We start from the raw sequence: 27,903 nt of genomic DNA on the forward strand, positions 1-27,903 counted from the left end.
GCCCATTCAGCACTGGATGTGGGACACGTGGTATAACAATTTATTTTATGTTTACTATGAAATGATCTACCTGAAGAGGGGTAAAAGCCAGTTTGAATAATGTGTTTGGTCATTCTTTAGACATTGTAAATTTTAACAAAATCATCCTTTTTTTTAAACAGTGATTGAAAACCATATTACATTTCACTGATTAAACAATCTAAAAGATGAGTATATTAAAAACAATTCTTATAGTCTGACAGTGCCCATGACTTTGATGTTCTTGTCTCTGGGTTTGAAAGTCATTAGTTCTTGTCCCATTCCAGAGATACCAACACATAAACTGATCTGACACTCAATGCTATACTGAGGGAAATACCACCTTTCAGCTGGGACTTTGAAATGAGGCCCCCTTTGTCCTTTCAGGTTGATGTCAAAGATCTTATGGTACTATTTCAAGCAAGAGCAGGCGAGTTCTCACTCAAGTTCAGGCCAATATTTACCCTTTGACCATTGTGACCCAAACAGATAAAGACAGTGCACAAACTGACTGCCTATGCTTCATACTTTGCTGTGATGTGGAGGTGCTGATGTTGGACTGGGGTGGACAAAATCAGAAGTCACACGACAGCAGGAGATAGTCCAACAGGTTTATTTGAAATCACAGGCTTTTGGAGTGTAGCCCCTTCATCAGGTGAAGTGCGAGAGAAGCACACAGAATTTATAGGCAGAGAGATCAAAGGCAGAGCAATCAAAAGATCATGCAACTGATGTGAGTGCAGTGTCGAATAACAAGTCTCTGCAGGTGATCAAAATTGTCAGATGGTGTGGGTAAAGTATCACAACTGAAGAACCAGCGAAGGGATGACGTATAAGATGATTAAATGAGGCAGAGGGATAATTTACAAAAAATTAAAAATAAGGTGGTGCCGGAGACAAACCAAATGACTGGAATAACATGATCAGTATGAAAGTCACATGCCGAGGGTCTAACCAGTGTAATAAGTAATCCAAAACTGTACAAACTAATTAAGATACAGAGATTATAACAATTTATCAAGGTGATAGTGTCAAAACAGGACAGTAAGGGAGATTTTACAGATACAGAGCAGTATGGTGGGGTCATATGTAGCCCAGCACGAACCCAAGATCATCGTTGAGGCTGTCTCCATGGGTACGGAACTTGGCTGTCAGTTTCTGCTCTGCGATTCTGCTTTGTTGTGCATCTCAAAGGCCACCTTGGAGGATGCTTACCTGAAGATGAGAGGCTGAATGTCCTTGACCGCTGAAGTGTTCCCACACTGGGAGGGAACATTCCTGTCTGGCGATTGTTGCGCAGTGTCCATTTATCTTTTGTCACAGCGTCTGCAATAGTTTCACCAATATACCATGCCTCGGGGGATCTCTGCCTGCAGCTTATGAGATAGACAACATTGGCCAAGTGACATGAGTATCTGCCATGTATGTGGTGGGTGGTGTTCCCACGTGTGATGGTAGTGTCCATGTTGAAGATCTGACATGTCTTGCAGCAGTTGCCATGACAGGGTTGTGTGGCATTGTGGTTGATGTTGTCCTGAAGGCTGGGCAGTTTGCTGCAAACGATGGTGTGATTAAGGTTTGGTAGCTATTTGAAGGTGAGAAGTGGAGTTTTGGGATGATCTTGGCGAGATGCTCATTGTCATCGATGACATGTTGAAGGCTGCGAAGAACATGGCGTTGTCCCTCTGCTCTGGGGAAGTACTGGATGACGAAGGGTATTCTATCAGTCGTATTCTGTGTTTGTCTTCTGAGGATGTTGTTGTGGTTTTTCGCTGTGGCACGACAGAACTGGCAATTGATGAGTTGAGCATCATATCCCATTCTTATGAGGGTGTCTTTCAAAATCTTTAGGTGTCCGTCATGTTCCTCCTGTGTATGTGCAAGGCTTGTCCATAGGTGATGGTTGCTTTAATATGTTCAGGGTGGAAGCTAGACAGGTGCAGCATACTTTGTAACAGTAACTACATTTTAAATGTTGTTCATTGGGTGTAAAGTGCTTTGGAATATCCCGAGACTGTGAAAGATATTATAGTCATGTAATTTCTTTATCTTCTTTAAAATGAATTTTTGTCATTGCCATCACAATAAGATACATCCAAAATATTTACAGTGCACTTAGAATGCATTCCAAAGGTCAAATATTCACATATCTTAGCAAGACTACTGACAATCTTGTCTTTCCTTTGCCCTACCATAGTTTATGTAGCAGTTAAAATAAGTACTTTATTTTTTGGTGGTTTTTGAAGTTGATTTTACACTGAATTTCAACATTAACAAACTTCCATACCAAGAATGTAATTAAAGCATAATTTTCTGACTGATGCCATTATAGGTGGACAAAGGGGTCAGACCCTTCAGATAAATGTTGACCTTTCATTTGTAAATTTTGAATTCAATCTAAGCTGATCGGATGAACTTATCTCCCTATCAATTATACGACTCCTCTGTCAAAATATTAAGGACTTTGCTTCACATGGTCACAAAAATAAAGCTTTCTCTCGTTGTCAATTTCAGGGAACTGGGAATCTCACAGTTAAACCCACAGCGTTTGTTCTGGGAAATGGATATACTTCACTGGGGCAGGAGAGGGCGCTCTTCTGAAGTTGGAGGTGAAGAGCGGGGTTTACCTGGGAATGCTGACGCTCATAAGTGGGAAAGGGATTTGCTCCTCAGCACAGACATTATGTACGCTGATGAACTCAAAAACTAAGCAAACACCTAAATCTGGAACAGTCAGATTTGTGCACATGACAGATACGTACTGATACTGAAAACATAACATGAGATTGGAAGAAATTGATATAATGCTCTTACATTATTCAGGTTTTATCTATACTCTAAATTTGCTGCAAATTAATTTGACATTTTGTATTCATTACCCATCACTAATGTGTTTGTTAGGTGATATAGCCATATTGCCGTGGATCCAGGACAGTACTTAGACCGGATTGGGTAAGGGCCACTGGTTTCCTCCCCGTTTTACATCAATTCATTTGGTTATATTCTCACTATTAACTGAGGTTTTTTTTCCATGGGATTAGAATGAATTAATTAATAGTCTCTGATTTACTAAACCAAGGATATAATTACAATGTGCTCTATGAAGACAATAATTTCACAGACCAATAATCCTCGAAGAGAAAGAAATTCTTCTCATATTTGCCTTAAATAAGAGACCCCTTATTTTTATATTATACTGCTAGTTCTAGACTCTCCCATAATGGGAATAATTCTTTCAGCATCCATCACTTTAATTGCACTCATAACCTTTGAAGTTTCAATCAGATCATTTTTCATTTTTCTAAACTCCAATGAATACAGGTCTAACCTGCTCTGTCTTTTCTGTCATTGGTGGTAAAGTGTTTTGTAACATCTTGTGGTCATGAAGGATGCTGTACCAATAGCTAGTGCAACATATGTGAGGCACAAACTGGGTCTGTGTTCTCTAGGGTTTTTAAGATTAAGAGATGACTCCCATTGACACCTACAAAATACTGAAAGGAATAGACAGTGGTGATGCAAATAAGATGTTTCCCCTGATTGGTGAGTCTAGAACCAGGGGGCACAATTTAAGGTGGTTACCACTCAGAACTGAGGTGAGATTTTGTTTACTAAAAGCCTGGTGAATCTTTGGAATAGTCTCCCCTAAAGGGCTGTGGAAACTTCGTATTTGAGTACATTTAAAACAGAGGTTGATTCATTTTCGATCAGAAATGGCATAAAGGATAATGGAATACGGTGGATGGAGGCATTGAAGTGTTCGATCTGCCATGAACAAACTGAATGGCCTCCTTCTGTTCCTATGTTTAAAGGGTCCATGAGTATTTGGCTTTGACAGTAAAAGGACTGACTTGCTATTCATATGAAGAAATAAAAAATAGCTTTAACAGCGCAGTTGGTTAGGCAGCATCTTGGGAGAAAAGAGAGAAACAGATCATTTTTTGGGTCAATAATCTTTTATCAATCCAGATTATCATAGAATCCCTACAGTGTGGAAGCAGGCCATTCAACCCACATTGAACCTTTGAAGAGTATCCCACCTATACCCACCCTATCCCTGTAACCCTCTATTTCCCATGGCTAATCCACCTAACCTGTATGTCTTTGGACTATGGGAGGAAGCTGGAGTACCTGGAGAAAACAGCAGACACAAGGAGGATGTGCAAACTCTAACCCGGGTTCCTGGCGTTGTGAGGCAGCAGTGCTAACCACTGTGCCGCCCATAAAGTCATCAAACTGAAATATTACAGTTGTTCCTTTCCTAAAAAATGAAAGTGACTTGCATTTGTATAGCGCTTTCCTGTGCTGCCCAATGTCACAAACCACTTTCCAGCCAATTGAATACCATTTTGAAGTGTTGTTGCTATTTACAATGTCAGAAAGACACCAGCCAATTCGCTCACAGCAAGCCCCAACTGTCAGCAATGCAATATTGGCCAGACGTTGTTTTCTTTTAATAAGAAGGCAAATAGATCTTTTAACCCAGATAACAAGGTGTAGAGCTGGATGAACACAACAGGCCAGGCAGCATCAGAGGAGCAGGAAAGCTGATGTTTCGGGTCTGGACCCTTCTTCAGAAAATCTGGACCCTTCTTCAGAAAATTCAGAAAAGAGCATCCTGCTCCTCTGATGCTGCCTGGCCTGCTGTGTTCATCCAGGTCTACATCTTGTTATCTCAGACTCCAGCATCGGCAGTTCCTACTATCTCTGAGATCTGTTAACCCACCCTGCCTGCTATGGATTGAGAAGTAAATGCAAGGACAGCTCTGCCATCCCAGGAACAATTCTGATGACCTTCAGTTGCACTCCCTCTCAGTGTCCCTCCTGAGATGAGGGAACTAAAAACTGCAGATAGTAACTCCATCTGCTGTCTAGCTCAGTTCCTAGACAATTGAAGCAAAGCACTCACTACTGTGAATAAAACGAAATCATGATCTAACTCGTGCTGGTGAATGCAGACTTGGCCAGGATGTTTAGGCGCTCTCCTTTTACAGTTGGTGCACACGCACACAACAAGACCTACCTAGCCTCTCATGCCTCTGCATATCTGCTTTGTCACTTTCCTTTTTTCCCCTTTCCCTCGTCCCTCCCCTCCCGCTCACGTGGCCGCTTCCCAGTCAATGTGAAACAAAAGCCCTTTTCTCCTCCTCCTCCTCCTTCCAACCCCCCTCCCACCAGCGCCTCTTCCACTTGCGGGTAATCCTGAGCTCAAACCGAGAGTAGCCCCGGGAGATAAGAGCACGGCAGCTGCTCGCTAACTCGCAGGCGCTGGGGATCGAGGCGCAGCCAAAGGTACAAGGTGCTTTTGCCGGCAGAGCCTCCTTCGCTGGAGCCTGCATCTCTCCCCACCTCTCAGGCAATATAGGAGCACTCTCCTTAGCCGGAGAGAGGACTAGTTTGTTTGGGTTATACAGCGCAAAGAAGGCCAGGGTTTGAGTGCATGTGCCGTTTGCTTGTCTTCGTAAAAAAATTATTATTCTTGCTCGCCCCCCCCCCGTCCCTCTTTAAAACAGAAAATATAGGGCTGCAGACACAATCTGCTTAAATGTTCAGTGGACTGACTGCGAGCAAGATTCACTCCGCTCTCTATCCCCAAACTCTGCTTTCATTCTCCTAAATCTCACCCCTGCAGGGCGCAGGAGGCATTCTGCAGACTGGGATTTGTGTGTGGAAGGCAAATCGTTAATCGGGCCAAGATTTGACAGGCTATTGACGTTTACGGATCCTTATGTAATCGGAAACAATAATGCGTGAAGTGCTGAGATAGCAAATATCGATAAGAATCGGGAGGTAGCCGCATCACTGTGCATTGACCGGTTGCATCGACGGCAGCTTGAAGTTGGCTTGTTGTTCACTGACAAGTCGCCGAACTTGCCCACATTTCGGAGCAAATGGCCCAGCGACCTGGGAGCCTCTTAGTGACGAGGTCCTCCCACGTTGGTCTGGAACAGCTGAAGCACTAGCTGAACCCAGTGCCAGGATAAGGAAAGGAGAAGCAGCATCCTCCAGGATCTATCAGTCAGTGAAACCCAGCCATGGGGGAGGATAGCAGCAGCCAAGGCCAGCCCGAGGAAAAGTGCAAGCCTGAGAAGCAGTTCACCTTGTGGTACATGGGCTGCTCCACCCTGGACAGGAGGACCACCCTGCCCATGTTGCCCTGGCTCATGGCTGAGGTCCGCAGGCGCTGTGAGAAACAGGAGCCAGGGTCATCCATGGCAGCGCGGGAAGTTCAACTCAGCCTGGTCCGACCTCTCATCAGGTGTGTCCCCAAGGCCACCAGCAGCAACCCCTCAGTCTTCATCTTCGAGCATAAGGCGCAGCATGTCACTAGGTTCATCCACAACAGCCACGACCTCACCTACTTCGCCTATCTGATCAGAACCCAACCTGACAACCCTGAGTCAGAGATGGCTTGCCATGTTTTCAGAGCCACTGACCCAAACCAGGTGAGTGTTTGATTTAGAGCATGTGGGTGCAATACCCAGAGTCATAGCGGTTACCCACCCACCATTAGACGTGTGTCTGAACACACGGTGGTAGAGATCTGATCACAATAAACCTGAGTTCCTAACGCAATTTTAACCATTGCTCAAATTGAGCTATCCTGGTCTGCCAATCTGGAGTTTTGAGCATTGGTCACATAACTGAAACAAGGCTTCAATGTAACTCTTAATCTAAATATAAGCGAAATCAAATGTTTAGTTGCTTTTATCAGATAATAAATGGGTAGTGAACTGGAAGTTTCTGGTTTTGTTAAATAATAGAAGACCAGCATTTCACACTTGAAATAGCTCAGGTGTAAAAATACAGCGTTTCATTTGATTTTGACTTTTTTGCCCTGGCTGACTCACCTGTCAATACAAACGGCAGTGAAGAGTCATGTTTGTATCTTTTAAAGGGTCTTCCTCATTGACTGTGAATAAGTACAATTATAGATCATGTTCGTTAGGTAACAGTGGAATTTTTACAGGAATCTTTGGTATGATATGAAGTGCTGCATTATTATGTTTGTTAACAAATGGATTATTTTTAAAGCAATTTGTAAAATAGTTCTGGATAGAACCTGGTGCGACTGTTATTTTTTGAGTGTTTTATATATTTTTAAGGTAATATGTTTTCCTTACATGTCAAATAAGTAATGGGGTTTAGTACGTTTTAAAAGAAAAATCCATAGATGCAGCATTCTTGTGAATGAACTGTGGAGGAATCAAAATCAGCTTGATTTGCAAACAGTCATGCAAAAGGCCAATATAGTAATTACAATGGTCAATGCTGTTAAAATTTATTGAGGTTGAATCATGATAATCATAGATTATTTTACACCAGAAGCAAACAACGAGACTCACGTGTTAATTGAGATGTCATGGTGGTTATTAATCAGTTAAAATCAGATATTTGCGAAGGAGTTTTTCATGTTTCTCTGATCATTTAAGCACAAAGTCTATTTCTACTAAATATCTTGCGATAAAATGATTTTGTTCTCCAGAAATTTGGGATTTGGATCTGTTGTTTAATATGAGCACACGGGTGGACAGTAAACAGCTGGCTTGCTGTCTGCACATATATTGATTGACTGCATGGGTATATGTTCATTGCAAGTAAGCAGTGATGTGAATGGGTAAACTGTAGTTGGGTACGTGTCATTCCATTAAGACAAGGTGTTCTTGGATGCAGTGCATACTGAAATGTTTTCCTTCGAAAATTTGAGAGAGGTGGTGCCTACAATTTTGTCAAATGGTAAAATTTTCTGAAGAAACTAATTCTGACTTTGTGCCCCTTTAGGATTGGCTGCTGCCGTTCGCTTTGTTCCCTTTGAAGGGTCACAGAACATGATTATGTAAAAGGAGCACTGCGTGGTTTCCTGAGTTTAGATCCATTAACCAATGCCTCATTTTGCATCTAGATATAGGATCCAACAGTAGCAGTAATGTGTCAAAATGGAATTCCATGATGTTTTCAGTCAACATTTGGAACTGAATTCCATTAGTGCTGCATGCGAAAAATCAAAAATGCTCTCTACACTTGGGTTTACTTAGTTTGCTTGTGTCTTTTGAAAGCTATAATGCAGCTTCCTCAGTCATGTGGTTATTGCTTGCAATATTTCGCATCTTTATCCCTTTCATGTAGAAAAGTCTCACCAGTATTTGCAATCTTCAAGAGCCCACCTGAGAGTGTGAAGGATCCATGGTCCTAGTGACTACATCTGGAGTACAGTGTGTCTGGGTGTTTTCAGAGGTTTAGAATTAACATAGATTGGAGACCACTAGGTGTTTTTGATAACTGGTTATTGATGTGACTTCAATCCAATAAATAAGTGTATTCATTCTAATCATTTTATAGACACACAAATCAGTCAGACAACATTTTGTTATAAAGTATCAAAAATAGGTGGAGTTGAAAGGTATTGATATTTCAGGCGAATAAGCTTTCATCTAACCATCAGGTCATTGACCTGAAACATTAACTCTGTTCTTTCTCTGTGGACGTCGCTGTACCTGTTGAGTATTCACAGCATTTTCAGTTTATATTTCAGATTTCTAGCATCAAGTGTCTGGTTTTCAATTTGAGTTGTAATAATATTTAATTAGAAAAATTCCTAGAAATTCATTTTATTTCCCACTTTATCATAGGGTGTGTTTCACTGTCAAGGCCAGCATATGTTATATCCCAGACGCTATATTTGAGATCCTGAACTTTCACTTGTTCAACGCTGTAGTGACGGTACAAAGTCTCAAACTTAAATTTGCTACTTATTAGGTTTATAGTATTCTGGCATATATACAATTCAGGCAATGTAGCAATATTTAAAACAGTGAAATCAATAAGTTCATATACGCTTAAGGAGAACACCTCCATCCAGACCCTGCAGATATTACTTAATTAATTAAGCCTTAATGTAATAGAATGGAGACTGTCATTCATAGCTTAATCTTGTCCCAGTGGATTGAGGATGGAAAGGAGAAGCACAGACTAAGTATAAAAAGGTGGAAGGCCTATCTTTAAACCCTTTTATGGAGTAAAGATCGTCTCAAAATAGTTTTCAGTGTCTATATCCTTACCTTTGTTTCCACTTAGAAAAGAAGATGCATTTCGTCATTTTATTTGGTCTGCTAGCACAATCCACTCATAAAGTATATTTTATCTAATCCTTAGCTTGATTTTTGCATGACTGAATAAACCTGGTATTCATCTTAAATTTATACTTTGGGAAACACAAGACGGAACATGGTTGTGATGCTTTTCTTAAGAAAACAGTCTCTGGACCTTATCTCTGGAACTAAGTGCAAATAATAAAATGACCACATGAGCAACATATGAACCACTTCTATCTGTAAAGTGTTACCGCTAGCAAATTTTGTAATTGAGTTAAGTAAATAAGGAATTTTTGTTTTGCATCTGCTGTTTTAGAACATAGAACATTACAGCGCAGTACAGGCCCTTCGGCCCTCGATGTTGCGCTGACCTGTGAAACCAATCTGAAGCCCATCATTTTTCCATGGTCTGAGAACTTAGGTCCACTTATCGGTTCAGCATCCTTCATTTTTCTGACTATGTTATCCTTTTAACTTTGAAGTTACTTTTTGTATTCTCTCTTGGCCTTCTCTTGCCTGTGCTAGTAAACATGGCTGGAGGACCTGTCTCGGGTTTCCATGTGCAATGCACTTACAAAGTGATATCTTTGAGCTGCCTGATATTGATATTCCTTCTAATGTTCCCTTTTCCCTGTGGAGAAACTCTCAGACTCCAAGTCAACATCACCTCAGAGATATGTCTTAAGGTCTTGGGGAAATGGAGAACCAATCTGTGCCCTTCCATACACAATGTTTTGATTCATATTCTGCAGAATGATTCCAACTTCTCCTGTATGTTTCTTTTACATTTTTGATGCCACTCATACAGTAAATGATTAAAACAGTTTTATATAATTATCTGTGAGTCAAAAGCAACAGAACCACATGCATCTTTATTCAAATATATTTGAAGAAGGTGGGATCATCTACTAAACAAGGTTATAAGGAAAATAAATGCAGTTGACCACTTCAGGACGAGTGGTTGAGTTGGTTCAAATTGAATTCCAGTTGATAGTGTGAACTTGAGACTAATGTAAGAAAATAAAAACTTGCATAAATAATCCAGGAGATGAAAATCTGACACTCATCCCAGAGTTTGTTTAGTGTTGTGACTGGGTGTCTGGTATTTAACTTCAGCTTCAGCTTCAAATTCTCTGCCACTTGTTTGCAATTTTGTCTTGATAAATGGATGGTGTCCCGGTGCACGAATCAGAAAAAGTTAGTATGCAGATGCAACAAATAATTAGGAAAGCTAATAGAAGGGTATTTGAAGAGACTGGAGTACAATAGTAGAGAGGTTGTACTTTGCATGTGCAGGACATTGGTGAGATGTACAGCATTAGTTGCCTGATTTAAGGAAGGATGTAAATTCATTAGAAGTGCTTTTGAGGAGATTTGCTGAACTAATACTTGGAATGGGTGGGATGGCTTAGGGGAAGGTTGTCAGGCTAAGCTTGCATCTGTTGTAATTGAGAAGCATAAGGGGTGACTTGATTAAAATATACACGATCCTGAGAGGTTTTGACAGGGTGGACATGGAAAGAATGTTTCCTCTTGTTGGGGAATCTAGAATGAGCTTCACTGTTTAAAAATAAGGGATCATCTACTGAAGACAAAGATGAGGAGAATTATTATCTTTGGGGAGGACCGTGAGTTTTTGGAATACTTCGGCAAAAGGCATTGGAAGCGGAGTCTTTTGAGTATTCTTAAGTTAGCAGCAGGTGGATAGAGAGATAAACCTGGTAGTCTTGGTGGGTGAAAGATCATCATGGCTAGGCAGGACTGTGGAGTAATCAGATCAACCATGATTTTATTGACCGGGTGAGCAGACTTGAGAGCTGCATGGTCTATTCTTGCTGCTAATTTGTAAGTATCTATGAGGGGCTGAGCAGGTCGACCAACATTTTTGAAAAAGAATAAAGGACATGTCAGCTCTAGGGCCAGGACAAGTAATATGTTAGTGACCAACTGAGTGGGTGAGGGGTGTTGCTGATGACTATAAGAGCGGTGCTTGGGAGGTTGGTGCTGGTGTCTCACAACATTGTCTCTTAGTTCGCTGAATCTGTGACTTGTAGTCCTGCTTAAATCACTCAACCAACACTCCCAGGCTCAGTATCCCACAGGCTGCCCGAGAAACAGGGGAGAACAGGCATCCTGGGACAAACAGTCAAAATGAGGGGCAATCACTTAATATGTGAGACAGCCCGTTGCCCTGAAACTAAGTGCTGTTCCTTGTTTCCTTGCATATGCTTGTGATCTGTAGTTCTTAAAGGTCACTTGTTGAAAGATGCCTTTTCAAATGGATTAATAATTGTGATTGTCTTCCTGCTAAATTCCTGATATATACTTCTCATTTGATAGTAAATAACCTGACTATTGCTGAAAGAAATCAGAGGTAGAAAGGGTGGTTAAGAAGGCGTTTAGCATACTTGCTTTCATTGCTTAGACCATTGAGTTTAGGAGTTGGGATGTCATATTGCGATCGTACAAGACGCTAGTGAGGCCTCTTCTGGAGTACTGTGTCCAGTTCTGGTTGCCCTGCTATAAGAAGGATATTATTAAATTGGAGAGGGCTCAGAAAAGATTTACCAGGATGTTGCTGAGACTGGAGGCTTTGAGTTATAAGGAGAGGCTGGATAGGCTGGCACTTCTTGCCCTGGAACCCAGGAGATTGACGGGTGACCTTGTAGAGGCTTATAAAATCATGAGGGGAATAGATAAAGTGAACAGCAAAGGTCTTTTTCCTAGACTAGGGGAGGTCAAAACTAGGGGGCATATTTTTAAGGTGAGAGAAGAAAGAGTTAAAAGAGACCTGAGGGGCAACCTTTTCACACACTCGGTTCGTATCTGGAATGAACTGCTCTGTTTCCGTACTGTATGACTCGATGACTCAATATTGTTGAAGTTTATTGTTTTGTGCTAGTTTGGATAATTCATGTGAATACCAATGTAATGGGAAAACACTATTAATACTATGTAAGAGGAGAGTGGTAATTGATTGGCAAGTAGAACTCTGATTGGTGGAGATATTGCCATTGGGAATGCATTAGTTTAAATTTGTACAAGGTAGATTGACCTTGATTGGCCAAGGCATTATCCTAAGAAATTAACCAATGAATGGCTGTTATCTATTTTATTGATTTGAAACAGGGGCAGTGTGTATATGTGTTCTTTCTGCCTGCAAAGTAGACAGCATAATAATGAATTATTATAGCTTCTCTTGCCTGCAAGTGTGCCACATAGTCAGCGCAAATGATAGGCCTAAGTTGGTTGTCAGCAGAATTCTTCACACACTTCGGCTTCTTTAGCAAATATTGTCCAATCATGGGATCACATTTAATGTTGGCCAGTGTATTGTTGGTTTTCCAAGTGTGGGCTGGTTAGGAATGGTTGGTATGTTGCTTGTTGTGAACAACCAGATGGCCATACAACTTGATATCATCCACTGATCTCTGTGGCCTGTGGCCTACATACACAGCCTCAAACCAGCGCTGAAGCTTATACACCATCTTACTCATTTGTGAGTTGGGCTTGTAGTCTGGCTCATTCATATAAAGGGGGTGCTTAGTTCCATTGACTGCATGGCTGCTTCGTGTTGCAAAGTGATGCCAACAGCACAGGTTGAATTCCTGTTCCAGTTGAGGTCACCATACAGGCTCCTCACCCTAGCCCCTCATCTATGGCTAATAGACTGTAGCTCCTCTGGAACCACAGTGACTTTCAGTTTTCCCTATTCATGGATACATTATATATGCTCCAAGTAATATTGCTAAAATGGAAGTGCTCACATAAAGATGTCTGATAATGCTTTTAAGAAATCAACAGTTTGCTTGCAGGAATTAATGAGATGAGTTTTGCCTGCTTCTCAATGCAATCTACTTACGAATGCACTCGCCAGTTCTCGGTGAGGCAGAATTGCATGTGGCAGTCACACCATTCCTGCCTTTGGCTTCCATTCATTTATTTACTTATGATCTTGGGCTCTCCCTGAACTCCTGACAACACCCTGGGTCTTTGCCTACTTTTTAAGTCCAGCCCTTCTCTTTAAACACTATCATATTACTTTCTTGACATCTGGGAGTGTCGCTAAGAATCCTAGTTCAAGAATGACTGTTCAATATTCATCAGGTTAAATGAAAGAAAGTTGATTGTTGTTCTGAAATGTTTTGCGTTTACCTAAAAAGCAAAGTCGCTGTGTGACAATCAATACTTATGCCTCTTTGTAGGTTACGCGGAACAATCCCTCTTCCGTAGCTACACTGGCCCTCAACCCCAGCTCTTCTTCCGTTACATTGATGACTGTATCGGCGCCACCTCGTGCTCCCACGAGGAACTCGAACAGTTCGTCCACTTCACCAACACCTTCCACCCCAACCTTAAGTTCACCTGGACCATCTCTAATATCCCTCTCTCCTTCCTTGACCTCTCTGTCTCCATCTCTGGCAACCACCTGGAAACCGATATTCATTTCAAGCCCACCGATTCCCACAGCTACCTAGAATACACCTCCTCCCACCCACCCTCCTGCAAAAATGCCATTCCCTATTCCCAATTCCTTCGCCTCCACCGCATCTGCTCCCAGGATGACGCATTCCACTCCCGTACATCTCAGATGTCCTCGTTTTTCAAGGACCGCAACTTCCCCCCCTCAGTGGTCGAGAACGCCCTCGACCGTGTCTCCGGCATTTCCCGCAACTCATCCCTCACACCCCCTCCCCGCAATAACAACCAAAACAGAATCCCCCTCGTCCTCACGTACCACCCCACCGACCTCCGGATCCAACGCATCATCCTCTGACACTTGCGCCATCTGCAATCCGACCCCACCACCAAAGACATTTTTCCCTCCCCATCCTTATCTGCTTTCCGGAGGAACCACTCTCTCCGTGACTCCCTTGTCCGCTCCACACTCCCCACCAGCCCCACCACACCCGGCACTTTTCCCTGCAACCGCGGGAAGTGCTACACCTGCCCCTACACCTCCCCTCTCACCCCCATCCCAGGCCCCAAGAAGACTTTCCACATCAAGCAGATGTTCACCTGCACATCTGCTAATGTTGTATACTGCATCCGCTGTTCCCGTTGTGGCCTCCTCTACATCGGGGAAACCAAGCGGAGGCTTGGGGACCGCTTTGCAGAATATCTACACTCGGTTCGCACTAAACAACTGCACCTCCCAGTCGCAAACCATTTCAACTCCCCCTCCCATTCCTCAGACGACATGTCCATCCTGGGCCTCCTGCAGTGCCACAACAATGCCACCCAAAGGTTGCAGGAACAGCAACTCATATTCCGCTTGGGAACCCTGCAGCCCAATGGTATCAATGTGGACTTCACAAGCTTCAAAATCTCCCCTCCTCCCACCTCAAGCCCCACCCCCATCTCCTACCTACTAACCTCATCCCGCCCCCTTGACCTGTCCGTCCTCCCGGGACTGACCTATCTCCTCCCTAACTCCCCACCTACACTCACCTTTACTGGCTCCATCCCTGCCTCTTTGACCTGTCTGTCTCCTCTCCACCTATCTTCTCCTCTATTCATCTTCTATCCGCCTCCCCCTCTCTAACTATTTATATCAGAACCCTCTTCCCCTCCCCCATTTCTGAAGAAGGATCAAGGCCCGAAACGTAAGCTATCCTGCTCCTCTGATGCTGCTTGGCCTGCTGTGTTCATCCAGCTCTACACCTTGTTATCTCAGGATTTTCCAGCATCTGCAGTTCCTACTATCTCGTATACAGCTGTGTCAGGTTGAAGTGAAAGCCTACTTTACAATGTGTGGTACACTGGCATTACAAGTTTAATTGCTTTACAGAATTTTCAGAATTTTGGCTTGGCTCTCTTTGACCTGCTCTCAGAAATAAATCCACGTTACCTTCCATTATTGGAAAGAGGAGTACATAATGGGAACATTGGAGACCAGAAAAAGAACTGATTTATTCATGAAAGCAGCAGAGAGAGAAATATGTTTGAACATTTTTAATGTTACTTATAAATCCTCTTGTTATCTGAAGTAGTTAGGAAGATGAACTGCTTCAATGTATGTTTCCTGTAATGATGCACTGGATGTAGGATGGAATAAAAACTGCAGTAATTACTCGCAGTAACTAATTGTGACAAGCTGGTGCTGATTGGCATGGACATAATTTGTGTTTAATTATTGACTGTGGTCAGAAAAGTATTTTATTTGTGAGGTGTGTGTATTTTCTTATGCTCTAGGTCGTAAGGCTCAATTTAAGTAATTTCAAGCAGCAGGTTTTGTGAATTGAACAAAAAAGAAGATTCTGTTTTATCTCACACATGCCTCGGAGATGGTAACAAGACATCTCGCATGCGTTACTGTCCACACAAAGATTAGATACAGATGAAGAAAAGGGCAATACATTTCCAAATTGTGATGGTTTCTGTCTCTGCCATTGTACTTTTTATCTGAGACACCACGAAGGACTGGAATGCGAATTGGCAAAGTTGTGGAGGATTCTCAGTAAGCTGTAAAGTTTCTTGTTGTAGAATTTGCTAGCTATCAGGTGAAATTAGAAAGTTGGAACAGGATGGGGCAGATCCTTCTCACACTATCAACGTTTTATTTTGGCTGTCTAGCTGACTCGAGGCTGGTTCAGTGGTTCCTCGGATGCTGTTTCAGATGGTAGGTCTCACGGTGTCTTTCTGATCAGCGGAGCTTCTATGGTTACTTGTAAAGTAAAGTCACAAATGTGGCTGTCTTAACCAGGTGACTCTTTGTGAATCCAAAGACCTTCTTCCAAAACAGGTGGTGAGTTGGGCTGATACACATGGTGTGTTGAGGCCTTTCATTTTTTGAAAGGCTTGGAATATCCATGGTCGCCTCAATTTTTTTCCCTTTATTCATTCACAGGACGAGGGCACCGCTGGCTAGGCAGCATTAGTTGCCCAGAGGGCAGTTAAAAGTCAACCACATTACTGTGGGTCTGGAGTCACATATAGGCCAGACCAGCTAAGGGTGGCAGTTTCCTTAGTGAACCAGATGGGTTTTTCTGACAATCAGCAATGGATTTATGGTCATCATTAAACTATTAATTCCAGATATGTATTGAATTCAAATTCCACCATCTGCTGTGGCAGGATTGAACCCAGGTCTCCAGGACTTTTATCTGGATCAACAGTCCAGCAATAATACCACTAGACCAACGCTACCCCAATTAAGAGATTGTATAATTCGGGTTATCGTTTGAACCCCATTGAGGAAAGGACATTGATTTTTCCACATTTCTTCTATTCACAATGAGGTAGGGGGACAACTTGGCTGGTGTATCATAGCCCTGCTTGTGTATAGTCTGCCTTCATTGAAAGGACTTGTGAGTTTGACAAATAGATGGGATTGTTCATATTTTATCTAGCTATTTGCTAAGAATTGAATCTTGCCTGGAGTCAATATTGCCATGTCAGATGACATGTTAAAGTCGGTGTGGTCAATTTAAAAAAAGAAGATGCAGTTTTGTAATATGTAATACATTCATACCTATCCTGGCATAACATTTTTACAACGTCTTTCAGTGTAATAATAAGCAGCACTGTAATGTCATGTAATGAGTGCATTTACTGAACAATCCTGAGAGGGCTAAGAATTGCATTAGCTACCAATTTAAGAATATCGGTTTGGCTCAATTGTTCTTGCTGCGAGTCAGACGTATTTGTATGCAGGTCCCTGTTCTCTACAAACAGAATATGTCCAGACATTTGTGCCTTTATTAATTAAACAGAAGTATAGGTGACAGTTGTTCCCTGGTGCTTTCTCCATGGTAGCGCCTTGACTGGTCAGAATCCACTTGTTAACCAATTAGCAGCTTTCTTGCATAAAGGTGAAATTGTTGTTCATTGCTGAAGAAGTGCCCTACCAGATGTTGGTTGCTTAGCTCAGATGGTTAGAGTGTTGTGCTAAGAATACCAAGGTCATTAGTTCAATTCCCACACTGACCATGCCTGCTGGTTTCCAACTACAAATTTAATTATGTGTTTAGGGTAGCTTAGGGCCTCCTTGTGGCACAGTGGTAGTGCCCCTACCCCTGGACTGTGAATCCTGGGTTCAAGTTCCAACTGCCTCAGAGGTGTGTAATTACATTTCTGAACAGGTTGATAAGAAAAAAAAACCCTACCAAACCCAAAACATTAGCTCTCTCTCCATTGATATTGCCAGACCTGCGGTGTTTCTCTGTCTTTGTTTCAGCTTTCTACAATCCGCAATATTTTGCATTTTATATATAACATATGTTAAATCTTCATTTACATTACTGTGAACTAAATTAAAATGCATTGCAAGTGGAGTTAAACAAGCCTAATTCATTTATTGTATATTGTGTAGTATCAAACGACAGAGAGGGGTTAATGATAAATATAACTCAATACCTTAAGTGCCAGTTAGTTGAATATTGCTGAATACAATAATTGCAATGGAAAACTGTATATTTTCATGTAAAGCTGCATAATATCCTAAACATACTTGGAGTGTTCACATTGGATTTAATATTTCCTTCATGATTCTTGTAACAACTTTGGTGAATGGGCTATGAATGAGAATAATAACATGTATTTCCATGCTGCCTTTATCACACCAAAATAGCCCATGCAGCGCAAAAATGCAAATGCATTGAGATCAGAGTTGCTCTTTGATTTCTATGTAAAGATTGGCACAGAATAGGAGTACTGTGTGGGATTTTGAACTTCTGGTGTTGTTTTCCGATCTGACTGTCATAATTCCATTCCCCCAGGAATTCAGTTAAATTAGTCCAGGCAGTGCAATGACTTCATCCATGTCAGACTTTTTATAGGCATTAAGAATTGAGGCTGAAAGTTTAAAACAAAACTGTTTTGATGTAATTGCTGCCTTGATGTGTAACTCTTTTTTATGCGTGACAGTTTTGAAGAATTTGAATAGAACATTTTGCTTTCAATTCGTAAATTTTGGAGGTGGATGTGGGATCAAATATGACAGTAGTAAAAGGATTAATTGTGTCTCTGAGATTAGAAAGTAATACTGCTTAATCCATTACTTCCTTGGGCTTCTGAGGCCAACTTTGTCTTAATTTACCACGTGTTCTAGTTCTCATCCCACCGTACTGCCATAAAACCTTGTCATTTAGGCTCAAATCTCAATTTCGCAGTCAAACACCACTACAAACGCTGACTAACTCTTATTTCATCTCAGAAGTATCAAATGCTCAGCACAATATAAAGGTCTAGAAATTCATTGGCATTGCATCCAATTCACAGGCATAAAATTGGTGCCCGAATATGCAGTCTATCAGGTGGTTTGCATGTGCAGTTTCCATTGTATTGTGAAGGGTTCAGTCTAGCAATCCAGGGCCTTCACATAAAACAGAAGCTAGCCCTTACAAAACTGGAACTTTAGGACCCCTTGCCAAAATTAGTCTGCTTTGTAGCAGGTTATGTTCACCTTTCAAGAGTTGGTGTGGCCTTATATGTATCCCTGTAACAGCTTTATGGAGTTGGCTTCCAAAAAACTCTGTTTTGCAAAACAGATTTAACACAGATGCGCCTCCAGGCTCTCCAGGCTGACATCAATCTCTACTTGACTCACTTCTGATTGAGTGCCTTTGATCCCCATCTTCCTCCTACCTCCCATGACGTACTCACGGCTCCTGCCGAAATGTCCTGAGCTTGATGTCTCACCTGTCTAACTTTTAATAGAATTTGAGATCCGAATTTGGATTGAGCTTCTAGTTGACCAGCACTTGGTTTCTGTCCTGAGGGAGATTATTAACAGCTACTCAATCTTGCTATTTGTACATGGTCAAAATTATCAACCTCATTGGAATAAAGAAGCCAATTTTTTGACTTCTCAATCCCAAAAGCAAACTGTGTTGTGTTTACGTTTTTAACCAATCAAATTCACTTTTCAGATTTGCAGTAGGTCTGCTTTACCTCGGGTTTGACATAACATGTCAGTTTTGAGAACTACAGCATGTACTTATTGAAGCTGGGCTTTTCAAGTCTGAATTGTAAACATCTTTCTTCCACTGTTTCAATCTCCTGTTCATTGAGTAACTTATTTTGCCAGCAAGTAATGATACCTAAGTTCGCTTTCAAATTTACATTCCATTTAAACATTCAACACACTTAAAATATTCAAAAAAAATCCAATATTCTCCTTCTGCCCTTGATGTCTCTGAGTTTGCTCTCCTGCTTGACTTTCTTTCTTGAAGCATAAAGATTCCCCTTTTTCTCATCTAAAACCTGATCAGTGGAAGTTCTTAATGTTGTTCCTGTATGTGGAAGGGACAGAATGATGAAGAGCTGTTTCTTCAGTCTTGGACTGTTTCTCCCTTGTGCTGGTCCTGAGACACTCACTATTGGGACAGAGTGGAGGACGAGGTTGCCAGAGGGGTGTTTGGGACAGAAGAGGATGCAAGAGGTGTAGAGTAGATGGAGGATTGAGAAGTAGTCTGAAAGGTGTGTGGATTGTTGGTGGGAGTAGAGGAGCTAGAGGGAGAAGGAGACTGCAAGGAGTGGGGCGAGGGAGACTGCAAGAGCGGGAAGGGGAAATGAGAGGGAACAGCTTTAAATGTGTCAACAAAGGACTACTCAACCTGTGAGCCAGGAAGACACAAAATCAGCATGGGTAGAGAAATCCTTGCAGATGGATATGGAATCTCTAGCTTAAGATGGCATATGTTCACGAGTTGAGTATAAGGAATAATGTAATTGCTATTGTAAAAAACACTGAGCCAATGCTATTTGAGATTGAGATCTATGATTCTATGTTAAAATGGGTAGTAAGAGCCTGGTTAAAATTTTTCAGCTTTGTGCATTTAGGATGGAATGACATTAATTGTGATCTCACCAGTCTATGGAAGTTTGTTTAGGGTGATGTCTTTCCTGTACAGATATGTGTCAATTATTTTGGGGTAAAAAAAGCCCTGTTAATTTATGTTGTGCTGGGCTAATTTAAGTACTGAGATAACAAGGTGTAGAGCTGGATGAACACAACAGGCCAAGCCGCATCAGAGGAGCAGGAAAGCTGACGTTTCGGTCGTAGACCCTCCCTTCTTCAGGCATTTCTGAAGAAGGCTGTAGGCCCGAAACGTCAGCCATCCTGCACCTCTGATGCTGCTTGGCCTGTTGTGTTCATCCAGCTCTACACATTGTTATCTCAGATTCTCCAGCATCTGCAGTTCCTACTATCTCTAAGTTAAGTACTGTGGTTTCCCTGAAATTAGCACTTCCCTTGCGTGTTGCTTCTTTAAGTTGGGATGGAAGATTGATAATTATGAAGGATGTTCAAGATTTGTTTTAATTCTTCTTCGGTGTGAGTCCAAAAACCTCATATCATCACAAATGCAGATGACATCATTATTATGTGATGGTTGCACCTAATAAATGAGTTAGTAAAATTGAAAAGGAAACCTTTGAAAACCAAATAAGTAGCCTCAGTGAAAAAGATAATAGCCCTTGAAAAAATCTCAGGGCGAGATCTCTGCTTTTAGAATTTATAGATTGACTCCCTCATTGGTTGGCTGAAAAGCAAGAGATCATGGATCAGCAGTTGGAATTCATGCAAGACAACAAGCATGAGGAAGACTTGAGACTTGTGAAAGGACAAAAGATGGGAACGTGCTGTCTTCCTGTACAGTCTCCATGATACAATAAGACTTGTGACTCCAGGTTTTGTAATGTGGAGCACTGTCTCCTTTAAGTGATGCAGATGTGCCTGTTTCCCTCTGATATTGCTCTGCTCGTTCTTTCGGACCATCGATGGTTTGCTGCATTCTAGCGTTCTGTTCTGGCTTGTTGTGTAAAGGTGTGCAGCCCAGTGATGAGGAGTCTGTCACGCTGCATTGCACCAGTTAGCCAAGAAAACAGAAACTGGATTCTAAAACAAAGTTGCTGGAAGAGCTCAGCAGATCTGGCAGCATCCGTGCAGAAGAAAACGGAGTTAATGTTTCGGGTCCGGTGACCCTTCCTCAGAACTGATGGTGGCTGGGAAGATGCCAGTTTATATGCAGAAAATAGGGAGGTGGGTGGGGTAGGGAGTAAACGATAGGATAGAGCCCAAAGAGAGAGAAAGACGTTGGACAGACAAAGGAGTTGCTAACAATCAGGCTGGGAGGGTGTATAGTTGTTAATGGGGACTGTTAGTGACTAACAACAGGGGGTGTGTAATGGCAGGCTATGTGGTAACAAGGCCTGGTGTGGGGTGGGGGGCTGGGACATGCCCCCATTGTCATGAAGGAAGAAATAGGGAACCATAATATGAGTATTACCACGAGTAATTTAAAAAAAGTGCAAGGCTTGAGCATATTCCTTTTATTTGCAGAGAATGAAAGAATACCATTTCTGTTGAACATAAATGAGCCATACAGTGAGCTCAACTGATCAATTTAAATTGGTTGTTAGTGTAGCTATTACAACAGTCAGGATTGGTCAGCAATTGGTGTCTAATTGCCTGATCATATCTAATGACCGTTATCTTTTCAGTTTTGTAGGTGCCTGCTGGTTGGGTGTGGTTTGTACTCTGCATGTTGTGCACAGCTCATGCTTTTATTTGTCAGTGTCACCCTGAAGACAATGTTTTCAGACTAAATTTTATCTGATTCTGCTGCAGATACTTGATGCCTTACTGGTTCTGCACTTAGCAGGCTGCACCCAGAGTACTGTGTATAGTTTTGATCCCCATGTCTAAGAAAAGATGTCATGATATTGGAGGGAGTTCAAAACTGATGCACTAGGCCTGGAATGAAGGGACTGACTTATTGAGAATAGCTAAGTAGCTTAGGCATTTAGAAGAATGAGTGTTTTGACAGGGTAGAAGTTGAGAACATGTTTCCAGTAGCGAAGAAATCGTGAACAAGGAGGCATAGTTGCAGAGTAGAGGGACATGCGTTTAAAACTCCCAGAGGTTAGTGAATGTCTCGAATTCTCTACCCCAGAAAGATATTGATGCTAGATTACTGAAAAGAGGAGATCGTTAGAATTGTGCAAATATTAGGGAGATGACGACAATGAGGAATTGAAGCCTGGGGTGGATGTGAATGCTGGGTCATGCCTGAGGGGCCATATGGTGTACTCCTGCTCCTGTTTCTTATGTTGTTATGAACTTGACTGCATAACCTAAGAAATGATTTAGTCAGAATGAACACAGAACCCCTGAAAAGGTAGCCATCCCCAATAATCTCAGGATGAATGCTCAAACAAAAAATATTTTGACCCCCTGCTGCTCAGGATCCAATACCATGTTGAGGTTTGAAGTATGGTTCATTTTATAAATTATACTAATTTTACCCTGAAGCAATTAGACCATTATTCTTTTTGGGTAGTTGTTTTATAGTAGCACACATGCAGTTTACTGCTCATCGAGTTTAGTAACTAGTCATGAGATCTGGTAAATATTTAGAGTGACAAACTGTTTGGTATTTTGGTTCTTGTTTAATGGAGTAGACATACTCAGACAGTTGTTTGCTAGTACCTAACTCTTAAACACTCAGGCAACTGGAAATAAGTTTTTTTAAAAAAGTCTTATGTAATTGAGTATTTGACAGATTTGAGTTCTTGTATGTGAATGAAGCATTAACACAAGTTGCCAGACAGTTTGATAACTTTGGCTGTCATGTTCCATGACAGAATTATAGCTGTAGAGGTCAGTCTCGATTGGAATGTATCTGTTTCCTCTTTACTACCTCAGCAAAGTACTGCTTTCGAAACCCACAGCTAGCAGATGGCTTCTTGGACTGGGCAGCCAGCTGAGACTCCAAGCTGCAGTTAAGGGCTTCCCTCCAATATGTTGCCAACAGGCAACTGATATTTCTCAATTGTGACATTACCATCTCTTAGGATTAACTCTTTAGACTGGAGACTGAGGAGACACTGTGAGGTTCTACGAATTCTTTTTATGTTTATTTAAATTTTGAAGGAATAGCATTTGTTGTCCACTTCAATTCGTACCTGTGTAACCTTATTTGGAAAGTAGCTCACTGCCTTTTACATGTTTTGTGCAGGCATGCAGAGTGCCCTTAGATGTACCCTCTGCCCACTTCTGCACTATGTTCACTTGCACATACACAACAACATTCTGCTTCAAGTGTCACCTCTGACCGTTGTGTTTGTATTTTGCACATCTTTTACCACCACTCCTACACCCCAGTTTATTTATTCAGAATGTTTTGATGTGTTTGTGATTGATCGCCATTTCTGTGACTGACGCAATAAATGTACCATTTTGCTTATTACTGATATGACGCTGCAAAATTGACATGGCTTTCATCTTTCTGTACCATTACTGCTACTAGCTTAGTGGGTTTGGTGAGATTTATTTATATGCCTTTCGATTTGGGAGTCCAAATAAGGAGCCAAAATGAGAAGCAATGTTTTAAAAAGCTTTATGAGCTGCATGTTAAAAAGCCTGACAGGGATAATCCGCTGTAAAACTGTAGCTGGAATTGAAGTGGTGATGGGATGGCTACCATTTAGAGCTTTTCAATTCACTCACTGAATGGCTGCACTTTTAGGTGGAGTTATATGGTTTTGGTGCAATTTATTATTAAGAAATAGAGCCCAAAGTTGTCATGGCACTCCAATGAAGTCAAGGCCCTCCACTCCTAATTTTTAAGAAGCACCTTCAATTTTGCACATCAAGACGATGTTAATCTTTATCTTTTCTCAAATGGTAGGTAGCCAGATGACAAATATTTGAAAATAATTGTCAAAGAAACTAGAAGCTCGTGAGGTTTTATTTTTGTGCAGTGAGTTTTTATGATCTGAGAGGTTAGTGGAAAAGGATTCAATAGTACATTGCAAGATGAAATTGGATAATTGCTTTGAAGGGCTTTACTACCAAAACCCTGTTTTTGTAGCCAGAACCCCCATTAGGATTGAGATGGTGACTTCTCAGTAAGGACTCATTGTGAATTCTGCTGTCATTGTCTCAACATGAGTGGGATATGAGTCATGGGTCCATTGTATCCTTGTGCTCTCGCTGGCTCTGTCAGACATGCTTTGACAATCAGAGATGAGACCACCTCTCACTAGGCCACTACTGATGTCTGAGTCAGATGGCTATGAGCCCAAGATCCGTACCAAGTCCTTAAGTAATTACTCTTCAATTGCTCATGGTTGTGTTGCTGCGTATGTTCTATTAGTTGAGATGTTAAACTAAAGCTCCATTTGCCTTGTACAGTGGATGCACAAGATCCTAAGAACTATGTTGAAGAGGAGCAGTCAAGTTTCCCAGTGCCTTGGCCAATATTTGTAAAATTCCTACAATGGAAAGAGACCATTCAGCCTATCAAATTTGTTATGAAGTAGAGGTGAACCCTGCTCTGACAACTAAAACTGAAACACCTAGAAAGCACGCCTCACCCCATAATCTGTTAAAAGAGCCCTTAATCTGTTATAAAGGAGTGGTTAAATAAAATAAACTCCTGACAATCACATTATAATCAACAAGTAACAAGTTATTTATCTAACTCTAACAGTAAACAAATTAATTAAACTATTAAAAAAGGAATAAAACTCTTCATACGACTAAACATTCCTGAATAAAAGAAGATTCTAACAGTATGCTGTTCCAATAAATAATAGTCCCTCTAATATAAAATAATAAAAATAATAGAGTTTAGTCCCTCAAAATTACAGCCAGGGTTATGTTGCTCTGGAATGTTCTGTGTATTCTCTGATAAATTCTTCTGTCAGGAACATCTTCTCCATTGAATTCTGGTGTCAGGAATGCCTTTTCTGTGAATACTTCCATCTGGAATATCAGCTAAGAGTTCTGTGGTACCATTAGTAATTAGATGATGCTTTGTCTAAGAGCTGAGAGCTGTTCTCTTAGATGGCAGTGGATCTCCCCAATATTCCAAATGCCCTCATCTTTTATACCCTTGATGGCATATCATTTTCTTACAATAGGATTAGTCCTGTGTTGTCAAAGTCATCAGATTTAAATCAATTGGCTTTTGGTATCTAAGGGCCTGGTTTAAACTAATTGGCTAAATTCGAAAACCTGTTGTCTTGGTAAAAATGCTATAGCCTTTGATAGAAATGTTTTAATTCAGGTGCTCTGTGCTCTGTGCTCCTGCAAACTCACAAATATAAAAAAAACATCATCTTTTAAAGGGACCACACACTGCTTTCCCCATAGCGTGGCAGGAAATTAGAAGTTAGTGTTTGTAAAATGCTAGAGGGGAAAGCATTGCGTGGTCCATTTAAAAGGTCAAGTGATTTTTCTGTGCTTAAAATGGATGTCTGTAAGCAGCAGTTTGAAGGTTTGCAAGTACGCAGAGGTCACCCGTATTGAAACATTTGTATCGAAAGGCCATACAATTAGCAGGCCAAGCAGCGGGTTTTACCAAGATAACAGACTTCTGAATTTAGCCAATCAATTTGAACCACATACTTAGATACCAAAAACCTATCAAATTTAAGCCTGATGGATTTGACAATGTAGCACCAATTCTATTGTAAGAAATATTGATATGTCATTAAGGGTATAAAAAGAAGGGGGCGGTTGAACAAAGCCACAGAGCTAGCTGCCATCTGCCAGAGCTAACAGCCCACTGCTTGAGAGAGAATCAGTGGCTCTCACAGCCTCCTCTATGTCTTAAAGAAAGCACCATCTAATTAACAACAGTACCGACAGCACAACTAGTTAATATTCCTGACAGAAGTATCAAAGGAGAAGGGTTCCTGACAGAAGAATCGATGCAGAAGGCACCAAACATTCTGGAAGACATATAACCTGGCTGTAATTTCAAGAGATTAATTTTTTACATGTATATAAGTGGGACTTGTATTTATTGGAACAGCATACCATTTGCATCTTGCTTTATTTGGGCATCGTTAGTAGTTAGAAGGGATTTATTCCATTTGTTAATAGTTTAGTTAATTTGTTCACTGTTTGAGTTAGATAAATAAATTGTTACTTGTTGATTATAAAGTGAGTGTCAGGGATTTATTTTATTTAACCACTAGAAGTTGCTGAAAAGCAGATTACACTACTTTTCACACTCCTTTTACAGGTTACCCGTATAGGGCGAGGTGCACCTCTTTGAGTGTTTTAGTTTTAGTTTGGGGGGGCGCGGTGGTCAACCTCACTCTGTAACACACTGTAATCAAGAAATGCCGATTTTCCCATTCTGCAGCTTTGTTAGAGACAGACGGTCTCTAACTGTCTTTGGGATGCCACAGAATGATTCAGCAGTTGTGGACCAAGTGGTTTAACGGCCATGCAATCTTGATTTGTGGCTGAAATTGCATGCTGAAATCACTCGATGTCAGAGCCATCTTCCAGCTGTGTAAATGTGTTCTGTGCCACAGTATTTAATGTGATGGATCAGTTGTTTTTACTTCTTGAATAAGATTGCAAAAATAGGAGGTGGCTTAAGCTACTCAGCCCCTTGAGACTGCTCTGCCATTCCATAAGATTATGGATGATCTGATTGTGATTTTCTGGAAGCACAGTAACAACTTAAACAAGACTGGAGCGACAGTGGATTGTTTCACATATTTTCCTTGATCTTTAGAGAATTGTAAATTTTTCGTTTGCTGATTTTTCTCCTCTTATAAACACTGACTCAAGTTGCTCATAGATTGCGGCAGCCTTTGTGTGATGTTCCCAAATAGCTTTCCATTAGGTCTGAACCTATATGGTGAGTGCAAGCCAGACATTAGAAAGTTAATATGGTAACAACAAGATAGCTTCTTTAATGTAGAGAAGATATATCTAGGCACTTCCCAGAGACATCATTGCACAAAAGCATTGGCACTGAACCATATAAGGAGTAACTAGGACAGATGACTAATAGCTTTTTTGGTAATTCTAAGGAATGTCTTCAAGAAGGAAAACAAGACAGAGGCAGAAAAGAATTTCATAACTTGACTTAAAAACAATGTTTTAAAAATATTCATTCACAGGATGTTGGTGTTGCTGGCTAGGCTAGCTTTTATTTCCTATCCCTAATTGCCCAGAGGGCAGTTAAGCATGGGTCTGGGGTCACATGTAGGCCAGTCCAGGTAAGGTGAATAATCATGTTCCCTAAAGGATGTTTGAACCAGATGGGTTTTTACAACAATCAGTAACAGTTTCACGGTCATCATTAGGCTGTTAATTCTAGATTTTTATTGAATTCAAATTCCACCAACTGCCATGGCAGGGTTTGAATCTAGGACGCCAGAACATTAGCTGGGTCTGCCCACTAATTGTTTAGCGATCGCTCCACTTGGCTGTCATGTTCTCTACATGTCTGGGGATCATACTGTAGAAAGGAGGTGAATGGATTGGAGACAGTGCAGAATGAGAAAGCCCGCCCAGTTCTGAGGGTAGATTGAATAGATTGGGACTATTCTCCTTGGATAGAAAAAGGTTAAGAGGAGATCTGATTGTAATTTTCAAAATTGTACAAGGTCTGGTTAGAGTAGGTGGAGAGAAAACTTTCCCACTTTGTAAGATGATTGAAAAACGAGAGGACACCAATTGAAATTGATTTGTAAATGTAGCAAAAGTGATATTACAAAAAACCTTTTCACATGATGAATGGTTCAGGGTGGGCATGCACTGCCTACAAGTGTAGTGGAATCAATTGAAGCCAGCAAGAGGACATTAAATGATTGTGAATACATAGAATATGCAATGGTAAGGGGAAAAGCACTGAATTACTGTGCTGGAGATAGTAGGAACTGCAGATGCTGGAGAATCCGAGACAACAAGGTGCAGGGCTGGATGAACACAGCAGGCCAAGCAGCATCATAGGAGCAGAGAGGCTTGCAGGGCTGGATGAACACAGCAGGCCAAGCAGCATCATAGGAGCAGATCTGCTTGGCCTGCTGTGTT

At 41.3% G+C, this 27,903-nt stretch overlaps 1 protein-coding gene across 1 annotated transcript in view; it reads left to right on the top strand.

Moving 5' to 3' along the window:
* The first annotated feature begins 5,197 nt into the window (after positions 1 to 5,197).
* LOC125483385 (TBC1 domain family member 4-like) overlaps positions 5,198 to 27,903 on the top strand; it is a 157,105-nt gene continuing 134,399 nt past the window's right edge. The window contains exons 1-2 of the mRNA XM_048598405.1: positions 5,198 to 5,310; positions 5,651 to 6,464. Coding sequence (XP_048454362.1) covers positions 6,054 to 6,464 — 411 coding nt within the window. The 5' untranslated portion in view covers positions 5,198 to 5,310; positions 5,651 to 6,053. The remainder of the gene's footprint in view (positions 5,311 to 5,650; positions 6,465 to 27,903) is intronic.

This window comes from Rhincodon typus, chromosome 6 (genome assembly GCF_021869965.1).
Source record: "Rhincodon typus isolate 14 chromosome 6, sRhiTyp1.1, whole genome shotgun sequence".
In the NCBI taxonomy this organism is placed as follows: domain Eukaryota; kingdom Metazoa; phylum Chordata; class Chondrichthyes; order Orectolobiformes; family Rhincodontidae; genus Rhincodon; species Rhincodon typus.